The sequence below is a fragment of the Lingula anatina genome, chromosome 2, assembly GCF_051362555.1.
Source record: "Lingula anatina isolate TDL-2025a chromosome 2, LinAna3.0, whole genome shotgun sequence".
NCBI lineage: Eukaryota > Metazoa > Brachiopoda > Lingulata > Lingulida > Lingulidae > Lingula > Lingula anatina.
This window is the reverse complement of record NC_141768.1, coordinates 4502670-4516047: the sequence shown is the minus strand read 5'-3', so window position 1 is coordinate 4516047 and position 13378 is coordinate 4502670. Positions and strand designations below refer to the sequence as shown.

The window sequence follows — 13378 nt, the reverse complement described above, 5'->3', positions numbered from 1 at the left end:
TTTTGTTGCAAAACGGTTTAACCTGCTTTAAAGACGTGTAAAGATTGTTAAAAAGTGAATACTTTAAAAAAGAATATTATGGAAACAATCTTACGAGCGGTCAAAATATACTGTCTCAGTTTGAAAGAACAAGAAATAAAAATGTGTTTCGAAGTAACTATTGTGGTAGATCTTGTGATTCCGTGTTTTTCCTTCAACGGCCCACGAACAACTTTACCTGACCTTGGCATTTCTTAAACGATTTTGGATCAAATTTTCTGATTGATTTGTTACAAATGCTTTGTCTTCGTATTGACCTTACCGACGTTTGTTTATTAGCTGCCTTGCGATATATCGATTTCCTTTCTTTAAAATCAGTTCCAAAAGCTTTAGTTAACTAAAATGGCGGAGAGAAGCTGACTTCTTTATTTTTCTCTTGTTAAATAACTGATTTAGTATAGTCATAGGACATGTTTTCCACAGACACAATATGACCTGAACACGACGGATATGTATAATTCCATACGTTTAGGATTACTTACCATTATGAAGGGAAAGGTAAGTGCGTCCTGTACATGTAAGACCATATCGCATTGTATGTACTAAACTGTTCTCATACTGATGATTTTCTAATGATGTTTAATTGCAAATGATCAGGCTGGTGTAAATGAACATACAAATAGTATTTTTATTTAGCTGCCACCCCCCCCCCTCCTTGGCCAGTATATTTTGTCTTGTAGAAATGACTGATATTTGATTTCCCGCCATTTAAATCCTAAAAGGTCGCCAATTTCTGCTCCAAATTCACTCGAACGTCCCTTTTAGACATATGGTTTGATGTTAATTATAAAAATTGTTCAGGCATTATTTGTGCAACTTACAAAACGTATGCGGTGACGGTCTCTTTGGGATTAAATGTTTCTTAGTACATATCTATATCTTTGTTTCTTAGTATATATATCTAACACGGTAGTATATCAGTGTATAGAACATTGTAAATTGGCAAATGCTATTGCCTGAGCTACAGAAGTAGATTTCAATTTGAATTTACTGAATAAGTGAAAATGATGAGAAACCGTGATCCAATTTCCTTAATATAACTAAAATGCAAGCTTGACTATCAATATTGATCAGATGATAATCAGAAGTTATCAAAATCACTTTAAAATATTTGTTGTTTTGCATTGAATTAGAATATGACATTCGAAAATTAACCCTAAACGTGTAAGTATTCAGCAGTTTCCTATTTGTTACCCATTTGTTATCGATCTGAGGTTAGGTTGGCATGTTTTATTAAGGTGTTTTTATCGACTGGTTTTCTGTGTCTGTGTTGTGCGGGACGCCTTTTCGGGCTGCATAAAGAACGTATCGGAAATCGATTTCCAGGTTTAATACACCGATATCGAAAACTGCGGATTTACCATTGTGGTAGGCAAAATAAATATTCTGTATACTTATGAATCAAATTCCATAATAGACATGCGCCAGAGGCCTATCATATGTAATTATTGCAATAAAATATTCACGTCAGTTGGGTATTTGGGTAATAGCTCCGATGTAAAATGATATTCCTTTGTTTTTTCAACACACTCATGTTTAAAACACACTCATTTTTTATTTCAGGAGATTGTAGCAATTGTCTTTTTTGGCTTCTGCTTAATCCACCATGTGAAAGGTATGTGCTGGGATTAATGTTAGACCCATATTTTAGACACAAGTAATTCTGAAATTGAAGGCTAAATTAGTGGCTTAAGGGTTAATTATATGTATGAGACAAACGTATCCGCTCAACACACCTAGTTCTGTTATATCTGGCCATCAAATGATATTATGCGAAAAACTTAATTATTATTAAATGACCATTCCTGTGTTCTTTTTGCAATCCTTTATAGAGATTTTGATGTCTTATCTGTTAAAACGTCCACATCCTACGATTCATAAACTCACACCAAAAAAAGAACGCATTTCACGCTTCCTCAGTTTAAAGCTCAAATGCTACGGCAAGAACATTTTAATATGGCTTCTGATTTGCACTTATTCCAAAGGCGCCGCTTGTCCCTCCAACCAATGGTCCTTGGAGCAGGGCTTCTGCTACATCAGGAAGACTGGCAGTGTCGACTACTCCGCGGCAGAAACTGCCTGCCAGGGTTTGGGAGGATATCTGGCCACCGTGGCAGACAGTGGGGAGAACACCAGGATTTCAAGTATTACGTGAGTGAATGTGTTCAGATGCATATTTGTGTAATTCTAAACATTTAAGTCTTTTAATTTTTTAACATCTTTTTTACTCAATACTTCATTGGATTACATTGTTGTCCAATGTTTTTAAACTTGGCGCATGTGCAATAATGTGAAGAAGGTAGTTGTTTGTGTCTGTGCATAAAATTCTGTTCAGCCAATAAAAAACTAAAAAAATCCTAGAATATAAACAGTTGATCAGTTACAAAATAAAATAGATAATGCACATAGAATTAAATGTATTTCAGCCCCGCCGGATTGGGATCGAGTCAGAAATTTTGGATTGGTCTCACTAAAAATGCCAGTACATCTCTGTGGGTCCTGAATAACAACGAAAACACCACATATTTCAACTGGGGTCTCTCCCCCGTGGCCGAGCCCAATGGCGACGGAGACTGTGTCGTGTTTGGGCCAGGGGCCTACTGGTTTGACGAGAACTGCGCCACCACCGTCAACGGATATATCTGTGAAAGACCAGGGGGTAAGAACTCGTTTATGTTTTGTTCTGTTTTTTTTTCTTAATTCTCTCAAAATTGTATAAAACCAGGAGCATACTCTGCATACATTAATGAAAACACCGATACCAACTACACACATCGCACACATAACCGAGAAAGAGATCTGTAGCTGGTGATAGGAACATCGTTGTGGTTTGTAAAATATGAGAATGATACATGTAATATATTCTGCACACTGATTATATACATGAAATAAACTTTTTATTTTCATTTTAGAATGTCCAACAGCGCAGACGTTGACTCATGCCACGACAAATTCGACTCTGAATGTCATCGGCAACGTGATCGGGTACCAGTGTCATTCAGGCTATGAGCACAGTGACGGCACAGAGAACAAGGCCGTGGAGTGCCTCGACTCAGGGTTGTGGTCTGAGACTCTAAGCGATTGTACTAGTAAGTATACTGCTCTCTCTCTCTCTCTCTCCCTCTCTCTCTCTGTAAGTGTGTGTGTGTGCCTGCACGGGTGTATCTATGCGATTGTTAAATTGACTGAAAATGTTTTAACTAAATAATGTAAACACAAAAAATAAGATAACCTTCTTTTCATTCAGTTGTTTCTTGTCTCTTACTGGTTTAAAAATCCATTATATTGGTATTCTGTAGAGGAAGCGTAAGTGCATCCGTCAAAAATGATATTTGTATTGTCAATAACCATATCAAAAATAAAAACCTATCCAGGGAAAAACTGCTCGACCCCACCCACCGTAAATAACGCAGATATAGAGCCTGGATACAACACGTTGTTCGAGTCCGAGTTGAACTACACGTGTCACAACGGGTACCAGTTTTCACCTGGAGTGAAGGAAATGATCATCTCATGCAATGCCAGCGGCATGTGGAACGTCACACCACCGCATTGTACACGTGAGTTTATTTATTTATTTATTTATTTATTTATTTATTTAATTTTGTCCACAAAAGAAGCCTCCTGCTCTGTGTAATGGCGGGGCTTTATTTCTACTTGCATGACCATAATAATCACAGACATGTTCCTAAATTTGTCATAATGCCTACATGTCAGTTTTTTCCCTAAATAATGGCATATTTATTCTCTTACAAAAAAGAAAAATACCTGACAAGTATATGATGCATGATTATCTGTTGATAAAGAATATCACTAATTACATGAGATCGAGGATAATATAGAAGACGGCGCCAAACGGGTTACTCATATTATCGTATTATCATACATCATATTATCGTTTCAGTTAAAACCTGCCCAGCCGTTCAAACCATACAGAACGGCGCCCCAGACACGACGGCCACCGCTGCCTTTACCACCGTCACATACAGCTGTAATACTGGCTACGAGTTCACGGATAACGAGACGGTGAAATACGTGACCTGCCAAAACGATGCCACTTGGAACGATACCGTCAGTGACTGCAGGAGTGAGTTGTTTTAGTTCTGATTGCAGCAAAATTGAAAAAACTGCTTGACAGGAATGATTGTAGCTTGAAAATATAAGACAGACTTTTACAGGGCCAAGATACAGAGAAGGCGACACTATAATAATGCACAATAGTCATGGATCCAAAAATGTTTTTGTTGAACAACCAATTATTATATCTATGTTTATTGAATAATAATTTTAGGGTGTGGTGTGTATATTTGACTTATACTTAAAACATTTACGTCAATGCTGCGTGTTTGGTTTCTTGCAGTAAAAGACTGTGTTACGGTGCCCACTATACCCAATGCTACTCCCTGGAGCAATCCGACCACAACGTATGGCTCTCTGATTCGGTACACGTGTCTCGCCAACTACCACTTCTCCCCTGGGGTCTACTTTATTTACATCCAGTGTGGAAGCGACAAGCAGTGGTCTCCAGACCCGGCCACGCTGACAGCAACTAGTAAGTAATTTGGTAAATGACACACGTCCACGTTAGCTTATTATTCTTCGAGCAATTATCTGTGGTAAGAAAAGTTGTCGTTAGTCTCTTTTACCGACAGGTAGACATCCTCTTTAAAAACCTTCATTTTCATTCTGCTTTGAGGAATTAAAAATCACAGACCTGTAGCCAACACATTTCACCTCGAGAAAAAAAATCTAAGTCATTATTTCCTTTGTCTCAGCCCTGGACTGCTCAGATCCTCCGCCGTATGTCGCCAATGCTACAGTGAACTACACGACGGTGAATTACGGGTCCGTGGCGAACTACACCTGCTTTGATCGCTACAAGTTCCCAGACGGGAATGACACTAAAACCGTGACGTGTGATGGAAACGGACTATGGACACCTGTCGTTCCTTCATGTGAAAGTGAGTTGGGGCGAGCATACACGGACCTTTTCAAACTCACACACACACACACACACACACACACACGCGAAAACCTACATACATAACCGATAAATGCATAACAGCAAATGCATAGCAACGTATAAACTTATATTTGTAGAAAGAATCTTTTTTTATAAAGTGTTTGTGATATACTGTTGAAGAAATTGATGAACAGTATTTAGAATAGCATTGATAAAAAGTATTTAGAAAACTCACTTCGTATCTTTAATTTTTAGACGTCCTTGTACCATGCCCCAATATAATTGCCCCAAACTACACCACATTGACGGGAGACAACTCAACGGAGGCTTTCTCCTGGGCCATACTGACATGCAACGATGGATACAGGTTTCCCACTGGAGAGAAAGTCCGAATGATGCAGTGTTTGAACAGCCTGTGGAATGCCACTATTGAACCTTGCCAAGGTAACGTGACTTAAAAGAACACATTTCAAGTGTGCCAAACTTCGCACCTTACATTAGTTGGTAGAAAGTTGTACATTCTCAACACAAAGTGGTAGCCTTTTCTGCATCATACTTGTTATCTAAGCAAATGCAATGTATTCATCAAAAACTTACTGGGAACAATACTGGTATTGATGAAGTAGTATAATGGTTATGTATGGTATGCACGAAAACGAATCTCCTAAAAAAGCATCCGTTCCAAGCATTAGCAGCAGCAGCAACATCATCATCATCATTATTATTATTATTATTATTATTATTATTATTATTATTATTATTATTATCTCTTCAGTAATGAGTTGTGGGCCTATAACAATCTACCCTAACATGACAGTGGAAGGCACTGGGAACATGTACGGAGACAGCCTGACGTACACGTGTGAAGTTAACGGCACTGTGTTCCCAGAGGGGACGACCAGTAGAATAGTGCGGTGTGTGGATGCCGGGTGGAGCCCTCGTTCTTTACCAGAGTGTCAAGGTACCTATGGTTTATTTGTATTTGTATTGGTTTTTGGTCTAAGACCCGTCATGCTGTATTGTGTAATATGTTAGCTAACTGGTTGTTGATGGCTAGGAATAAAGGATGTAACAGTGGATATTAGTATTCATCTTATACATATTTTAGAATAACAAAGGTATTTCTGTTTGAGGCAAGAACGATAAAAACGTGAGAGGTGAATGGGTTTTTGGCTTTTTAAGTAAAAAATCCTCCTAATTAACATGGATATTTCTTTGAATTTCAGGTCAGGCAGTCGTTATTGTAGTCAAACCTCCCGATCCCGTCCCGGTGGAAGCCGCGGTCGAAATTGTCGTTGCCACAGCAACCGTACCTATGGCACTCATTGGTGGGTTTTTGACCTTTATAGTGGCTCTTGACTTGGCTACACTCGCCAAACACGTTGCTACCATGAGAGAGAACTTGCAACATTTTTTCAATCGAATCAAGGGAGAACCACCCCCTGAGAAGAAAAAGAAAAAGAAGCAGGCTGCCGAGACTCTCAAGTGTAAGCACTGTAAAGAGGAAGGTCACAGGAGTCGCGATTGTCCTATATGTCGATATTGCAAGACGGACGATCATCAGACCAAGGAGTGTCCGCTTCTGAATAAATATTGTGATGTGTGCGGTTACCATGGCCATTTACCTGAAGAGTGTGACGACTCGGACGTGGAGCGTATAAAAGAAGAAGAGGAGGATGAAGAAGAGGAGGAAGAGGAAGTGCAAAGACGCCCCAGGCACAGAAAGAAAAGTTTCGACAGCGGGATTGTGAACGATTGGAAGGACTGGGATCCAGGCGTCTCGGCTGAGGACATTGAGGTCGCCTGTTTAATGCCAGAGCTTCAACGGGACGACTTCAAATTCAGACGAGCATTGAGCTGCCCTCCGCGAATGAAAAAGATTCACGCACAAGAACTTATGACTTTGACACCAAAAGAGGACACTAGTTTTGTGCCAATAATCGGACTAAATGACGTGTATAGAGCTCTGCTTTCTCCGACTGAGTTTGGACGAGAGCATCGCATTCAGTATCAGCGTGGCGAATATGCAGTGTTTACTCCCTCGCATACACCTCAACCTGAAGATATACGCGTACCCACCCCGGTGTACAGACCTTTCCTGACTCCCACTGAATCCCCACCCCCGGGATATGCTATCTACCCTGATGAATACGCCGCTGATGCAGTGCCTAGTGACCATGCCAACGTTATATTACACCACCTACCCCAGCCAACGCCGCCACCACCCAAAACGCCACCATTTGTATACACGATGCGAGGACCGTATCTTGAGCCAACAGAACAATTGCCGGCGTATTTGGACGTGGCAGATCCTAAAATTGACCGCTTATTATTTTCACCTGATGATTCTGCCATGCCTGCAGATCAGACAGACTACTTTGTCGCTCGGCCTGTGCGACCACCATCTCCCGAGAAAGATGATGATGAATGGAGTAATGCAACAGACCCTGATGAGGTCTTGGATGAGCTGATAAGATTAACAGAGGACAACGACCAGAGTGACAAACCCACAAAAGTGACTGTTGATATACCGTTACATGCTAATACATTGATATCGTCATCCGAAGTTGACCTTAAAGCAACATCAAACGAGAAACCTGCTGGGTTTATGAGTCCCACAACACCAGCTGAACAAGTTCCGCCTCTAGTTTTTCCAAGGAAAAATCCCTTGGGGCAAGACGCACCACGCACCGAAACGTTATTAACACCTACAGAGAATGAGGCAAACACGGGGCGAGAGACTGCGGCAAGAGATCAGATATTTACACCTATGTATGAAGGTGAGATTATTAAAGTATCTGAGGAAAGCATCGGGACACCTCAAAAAGAAGACATAATAAATCTGAAACGCAGCGCAGTAAGTCTTACGCACAGTTACCATCAATCTGAACTCGAATCTGTAGCAGACTTAAAAGAACCAGAACAGAGGCCGAAATCTGCGACCACCATTGCCGTAGAAGAACAGCGACAGAGACAATGTATCAGTCCATCAGTAAGTCCCGTTCCAGCTCCTCGTGTGCGTTCAAACCCCGAAATTAAGGCACCACTGGCTGACATGTTACATGACAGAAACATTTTTACTCCCCTGTTCGAGATCGACGCGTCACAGGTAATCCCCGAAGGAGCCACAGAACCACGAAATGTTTCGCGGAATACCGAATCTACTGCTAATAATCCTCTCAACACTTTGATGGAGGATGACCCCCTCTTAGGGCAGCGCTGTATGAGTCCGTCTACGATGCCGGGACCTCGGCCTTATGAGCATCACCCAGATCCATGGAAAGGTTTGTTTGGAAGCAGAAACATATTCACTCCTTTGCCTATCACAGATCCCACACAACGCATTCCAGAAGGAGCAACAGAACCTAAATGGAAAAGAGAAGTTAACGATGCAAAAGTTGCCACGAATGAGTTGGGTGTGACTGTGGAGTCGAATGATGTTACTCCCAAACCAGTTGCCGACCAAAAATTAAAAGCAGAAAGGCATCCCAGTGTGGAAAAGATCCAAAGAAGTGAGGCTGAACCTCCACAGAAAATACAACCAGAGGTGCCACCCACTACAACCAAGGTCGCTGAAATTAAAGAACAGCCTGCAAAACAGCCTGACGCCACTGCCGCTTTGTTAGCAGTGGAGGAACTTAGATATAATCTCTTTACGCCATTGGATATGCCTGATCCTTCACAATTAAAACTGGATAGATTTCCGTCACTTCCATCTGGAAGACCCGTAGTCAGTCCTACTTGGGATTTGCCGGAGAGCGTTTTAAAGACCAGTAGAGATCCAGATGACCCTGACTTTCGTCCCGTGTTCACACCATCAACCCTACAGCCTCATCCATCCCTCATAAGAGGTCAGCGTGCTCGTAAGGTAGATCCTCTTAAGCTGGAACGATGTTTCAGCGCCATGGGCGATCTAGACCCGAACCAAGATTCGAGACTGTATAAATACGAGAAAAATCGGGCCCAACGTGTCGATTCTCCAACCCCGAGTCTACCTCCAGCCGACACACCCCCATCCAGCCCCACGCCAGAGATGCCTCCTCCCGACTCCCCGGTACCTTTTGAAGGTCTGGACCCAATGTCGTTGATAGACCGTATGATTACACCTGCCGGATACAACGATCACACTAACGTGGAGTCAACGCCAATGCGCAACATCTTCACTCCGTTCTACGATGAAGCGCAGGCTGTGAAACCTGAAGATCCTCGCCTGAGGAAACCTCTTTCTAAAGTGAACGTCCCTGTACTACCGTTTACTCCACCCCCGACGGAGGCTGATCCTCGCCAGCAGCTCGGATTATTTTCGCCCACTGATCTTGACTATGATGTCGATGAGCAAGGACGAATTTCACCGGTGTCCGAAGCATCTTTACCACTCTTTGATGACGATCCCGATAGAGACGCCTTTCCGTGGGAGTTTGACGACAGTGCGCAAGTCTTTACGCCTACGGAGATTGAATCAAATGTACCTTCATCAGAGAGCAACGCCCTCCGGGCCAATCTTCTAACTCCAATGTGGGCTCTCGACCCGAACCAAAAAGTAAAAGAAGTCGTTGCGCCCACCAAAATTAAAGAACTGGAAAACGCAGGAATAAGACCTATGAGTGTTAACGAAGAACACGCCGATGTGCCACCCACACATACAGATACGAAAATCAATAATAGACCGTCATTGATGACACCACTGTTTGATGTGGATCCCACGCAGCAGTGTATCCCAGGGAGGTCATTTTCTCCTGAGAAAAATACGCCACGGAACCCATTGAAGGCGCTTGTATCCAGGCCAATGAGTGCATCTGAGACCCCACAAGGTAATGGAAATAAACCCTCCGTGGGAAGAGCCTTTAGTCCACTTAGCATGGTTGATATCAATCCCCAATTTCGCACTGAGACGCCGCACGAGTGGCCCTATGCCGACCAAGAACGCCCAGTTTTTACACCATTTGCTGTTCAAGATCCGACACAAATGATCAAAAATCGCGGCATGCTTGAGTGGAATATGGAGAAACCACAGCTCCAGCCACCAGACAGATACCAGGCGGTCTTTTCACCCGATATAGTGCCGCCATCAGATCCCGAAGAACGGATAAAGACACCGGAGGTTTATGCGCCGTCTTACACCCCTCCTCCACGAGAATTGCCGTCTTTCTTCACCCCGCCTGCAACGCCTGAACCCGTGAAAAAAGTAAACTGGGAAAAGGTGAAGGCAGACATTTGGTTGAACAAAATGAAGGCAGAAAACCAAACAGTTGCGGGAAAACAAAAAGCTTGGCTCAATAAACTCAAAACAAAATCTGATTCGCAAGATGACGAATACAAGTTAACATTAAAACCAGCCTCACAAGCGACGGGCTCACCGGCCATTATTGTACGCCCGTCTAGTCCAGTTAAAAGTAAAGACCAGTCTGCACAAAATGTTAACCTACTCAGTGTGGACACTGCAAAAGCCGTCGCCGAAGATGAAATGAAACAAAAAAAGAAAGAACGAAAGAAACGATTCAAAGATCTGGCACAGAAGGCTGTAGAAGCTGAAGATGCAGAACCTGCTCTCCCCGATGACGAGGCAGGTGAGAGCGAGCATAAGAAAAAGAAGAAAAAGAAAGACAAAAAGAAGAAACTGGAAGATCTCGTAGATGCTGCTGTCGAAAAGGATATTAGTGATGATACTACTGGAGAAAAGAAGAAAAAACACAAGAGCAAAAAGAGCAAGAAGCAAGAAACAGCAGAGCCTGAAGAAAATCAACCAGACGTAGAAAGCGTGTCTAAAAAGAAAAAGAAAGAAAAAGCTAGTGACAGTCTTGAAATAGCGGGAGCAGGTGCCCCTGAAGCGACAGACACCTTGACACTGCCTGCAACAAACGCCATGGAGCTAAAAGTGCCGAGTACAAATGACAAAAACGCTGTTACGGAGTCCAAAGCTCCGAACTCCCCAGGCCCTGAGAGGCCAGTTTCCACTGTACCCACCCTCCCGCCCTTATCGCCCGTACCACAGTCCATGGTACACAGCGGAGCCCCGAATGCTACCAGCTTATCTACTGCTCCCTCAGTGGCCGTGGATATTGATGCCGTCATTGAAAATACTGGAGAATCAGAAGTGAAAGAAAAGAAAAAGAAGAAGAAAAAGGATAAGGAAAAAGAGAAAGATGAACCCGTGGACCCAGAGAAAAAGGAAGATCCAACTCCAAGTGATTCTGTCATTGTGAACATTGATGGCGATAACGTGGGTGAGACGAAGACAAAGGAAAAGAAAAAGAAAAAAGACAAGGATAACGATCAAGTGGTTATTGATATGCCCGACGATGAAGTACAAGGAAGTACTGGATTCGCCGCAGCTTTGGGGGCAGTCGTGAAACTAAAGAAGAAAAAGAAGAAGAAAAAGCGAGGGGACGAGACGGAGGCTGAAGACAATTTGGAAACAGAGGACGATTCTGGGAAAAAAAGGAAAAAGAAGAAAAAGAAAAGTAAAGAAAATGACGACGAGGTCCTGACAGAGGAAGGTACCATTGATAATGACGACAGCAGTAAAGGGAAAGACAAAGAAGCGAAACCAGAAACTTCCAGTGACGAGCCTTCTCCCTTAGGTGACAGTAAGCAAGACTCTGGCAATGGTGAAAATAATGGCGACGTGTCCGCAGGAGTTCAGGTAGAAAACGAAGTGACCGAAAAGAAGAAAAAGAAGAAGAAAAAGGAAAAAGAAAAGGAGGATGAAGCAAAAGAAACTGAAGAGGCTGCCGCTAACCCACCGGATGACACAGTTGAAGTCGTTAATGAAGAAGATGGCAAGAAAAAGAAAAAGAAGAAAAAGAGAGAGAAGGACAAAGAAAACGAAGAAGAGCCAGCCTCCAATGAGACCCCTAGCCAGGCAATTGTCAATGATGCAGAGCCTGATGGAGAGAAGAAGAAGAAAAAGAAAAAGAAAAGTAAGAATAAGGAAAGTGAAGATGGCGGCAACGTGGATGAGAATGTTTAAATGGAAAACAGTGGTTCGTGATGCCAGGCGAATGAAGAGAAAGTAAATAATAATTGGAATAAACACTGAATATGACGGTGGACTACCGTTGATAAAAACGAGAAAATTGAGCGACAATTACATGACATTTTACCAGTACAGGTCTGCCGGAGATCCATCTGATCTCTCAGTCCACAAGATTATTTTTATATACACGTGAATTATTTGTATAAATTATGAATGTATTGAAGTAACTTTTATTTCAAAATATCGTATACCTTACTCGCACAACGTATCGTTGTATCGTCTGTGGCCTTGTGAATAGTTAAGCAGTTGAATATCAGGCATACACGTAAATCCTTTTAAGTCAAGGAAACTGTGATAAATTTGTTATTCTGTGTTTGTGTGTTAAATTGATGTGACCTTGCCAAATAAAACGAATACTAACATGTAACAAGCATTCATAATTTAAAGTTTTATTTTTAATTTTTTTAATTTAAATTATGTGTCCTACCTTACTTCAACTTTCGTGTGAACAGGCAACGATTAGAGCCAACAGCGTCCTTGTAAGAGAATGATGCTAACCTAACTTAATGCTTGGATCCTAACCTAAGGGATACAGGGTGGTCGGAAATGGATAGTGGTGTGGTGACAGAACTGATGCCCTAAAGGTAACACGGAGAATCATTTACTCCAAATAGGCCTGGGTCACTTAATTTGACTGTTTTGTTTTATGCACACGAGGTTTATTACAAATGGATGTCCGCCACATTGGACAGTATGATAAGCACAATAGAGCTTTCGGTTTAACAAAACGCAAGAAAAACCATTTATTCTTATGCTCTACAAAATGTCGTTTTAATACATCATTGTCGGGACTAGAATTGAAACTACAAACAGAGTGGATAGAAATTTTATGGACGCTTCGGTGGACATGTCTGTAAGCAGCACACATAATGAAAAAAATGGGGTAAGATTAGAAGCCAAGTTATCGGGGAATTTTCCTTGTGTTTCCCAAGGATCCGACGTTGAAGATCTCAAAGTGTAAAACAAGAATGTGACAAATCTTAATCTTTGAAAACTTCTAACATATTTATGGAAACATCCAACAGTGGGTCATAAACGTGTTAAAGTAGTTTTCGCGTGATTCCTCGTGCGTTTTGAAGCGTATCCTTTCTTATATATCTATATAATGTTATGTTTAAAATACAAAAGAGACGCTTCTTACTGGCTTTCTTATTTTTGATACTCGAAATTTCTCCACCATTTCCTACTGCCGAAGATCTTGTGTCAGGTCACGCAATGTAAAGGGCAGTTCATGGAACCGTTTTCATTGTAGAAAGATGAAATCACTTTAAAACATGTGCCAGTATTCGCTGTGAAAAGGGATCATAACTCTTCGTTTTGGCTAAAAAATTAATTTTCCT

The 13378-nt window shown here is 41.8% G+C and overlaps 1 protein-coding gene across 1 annotated transcript; it reads left to right on the top strand.

Annotated features, from left to right (window-relative positions):
- Positions 1-371: 371 nt before the first annotated feature.
- LOC106177208 (uncharacterized) lies at positions 372-12409 on the top strand. Its single transcript, XM_087004417.1, has 12 exons — positions 372-537; positions 1603-1654; positions 2025-2190; positions 2466-2698; positions 2952-3128; positions 3414-3599; positions 3944-4126; positions 4400-4591; positions 4815-5000; positions 5258-5446; positions 5778-5963; positions 6229-12409. The coding sequence occupies exons 1-12, from the start codon at positions 490-492 to the stop codon at positions 11970-11972; spliced, it is 7542 nt and encodes a 2513-aa protein (XP_086860543.1). The 5' UTR covers positions 372-489; the 3' UTR covers positions 11973-12409.
- The last annotated feature ends 969 nt before the right edge of the window (positions 12410-13378 follow it).

Bases quoted from the DNA above. Each gene is read 5' to 3' on its own strand.
- LOC106177208 (XM_087004417.1), top strand. From the start codon at position 490: ATGTATAATTCCATACGTTTAGGATTACTTACCATTATGAAGGGAAAG. The intron at 2,699-2,951 runs GTAAGAACTCGT...TTTTCATTTTAG, and splicing joins TATCTGTGAAAGACCAGGGG to AATGTCCAACAGCGCAGACG. The intron at 4,592-4,814 runs GTAAGTAATTTG...CCTTTGTCTCAG, and splicing joins GGCCACGCTGACAGCAACTA to CCCTGGACTGCTCAGATCCT.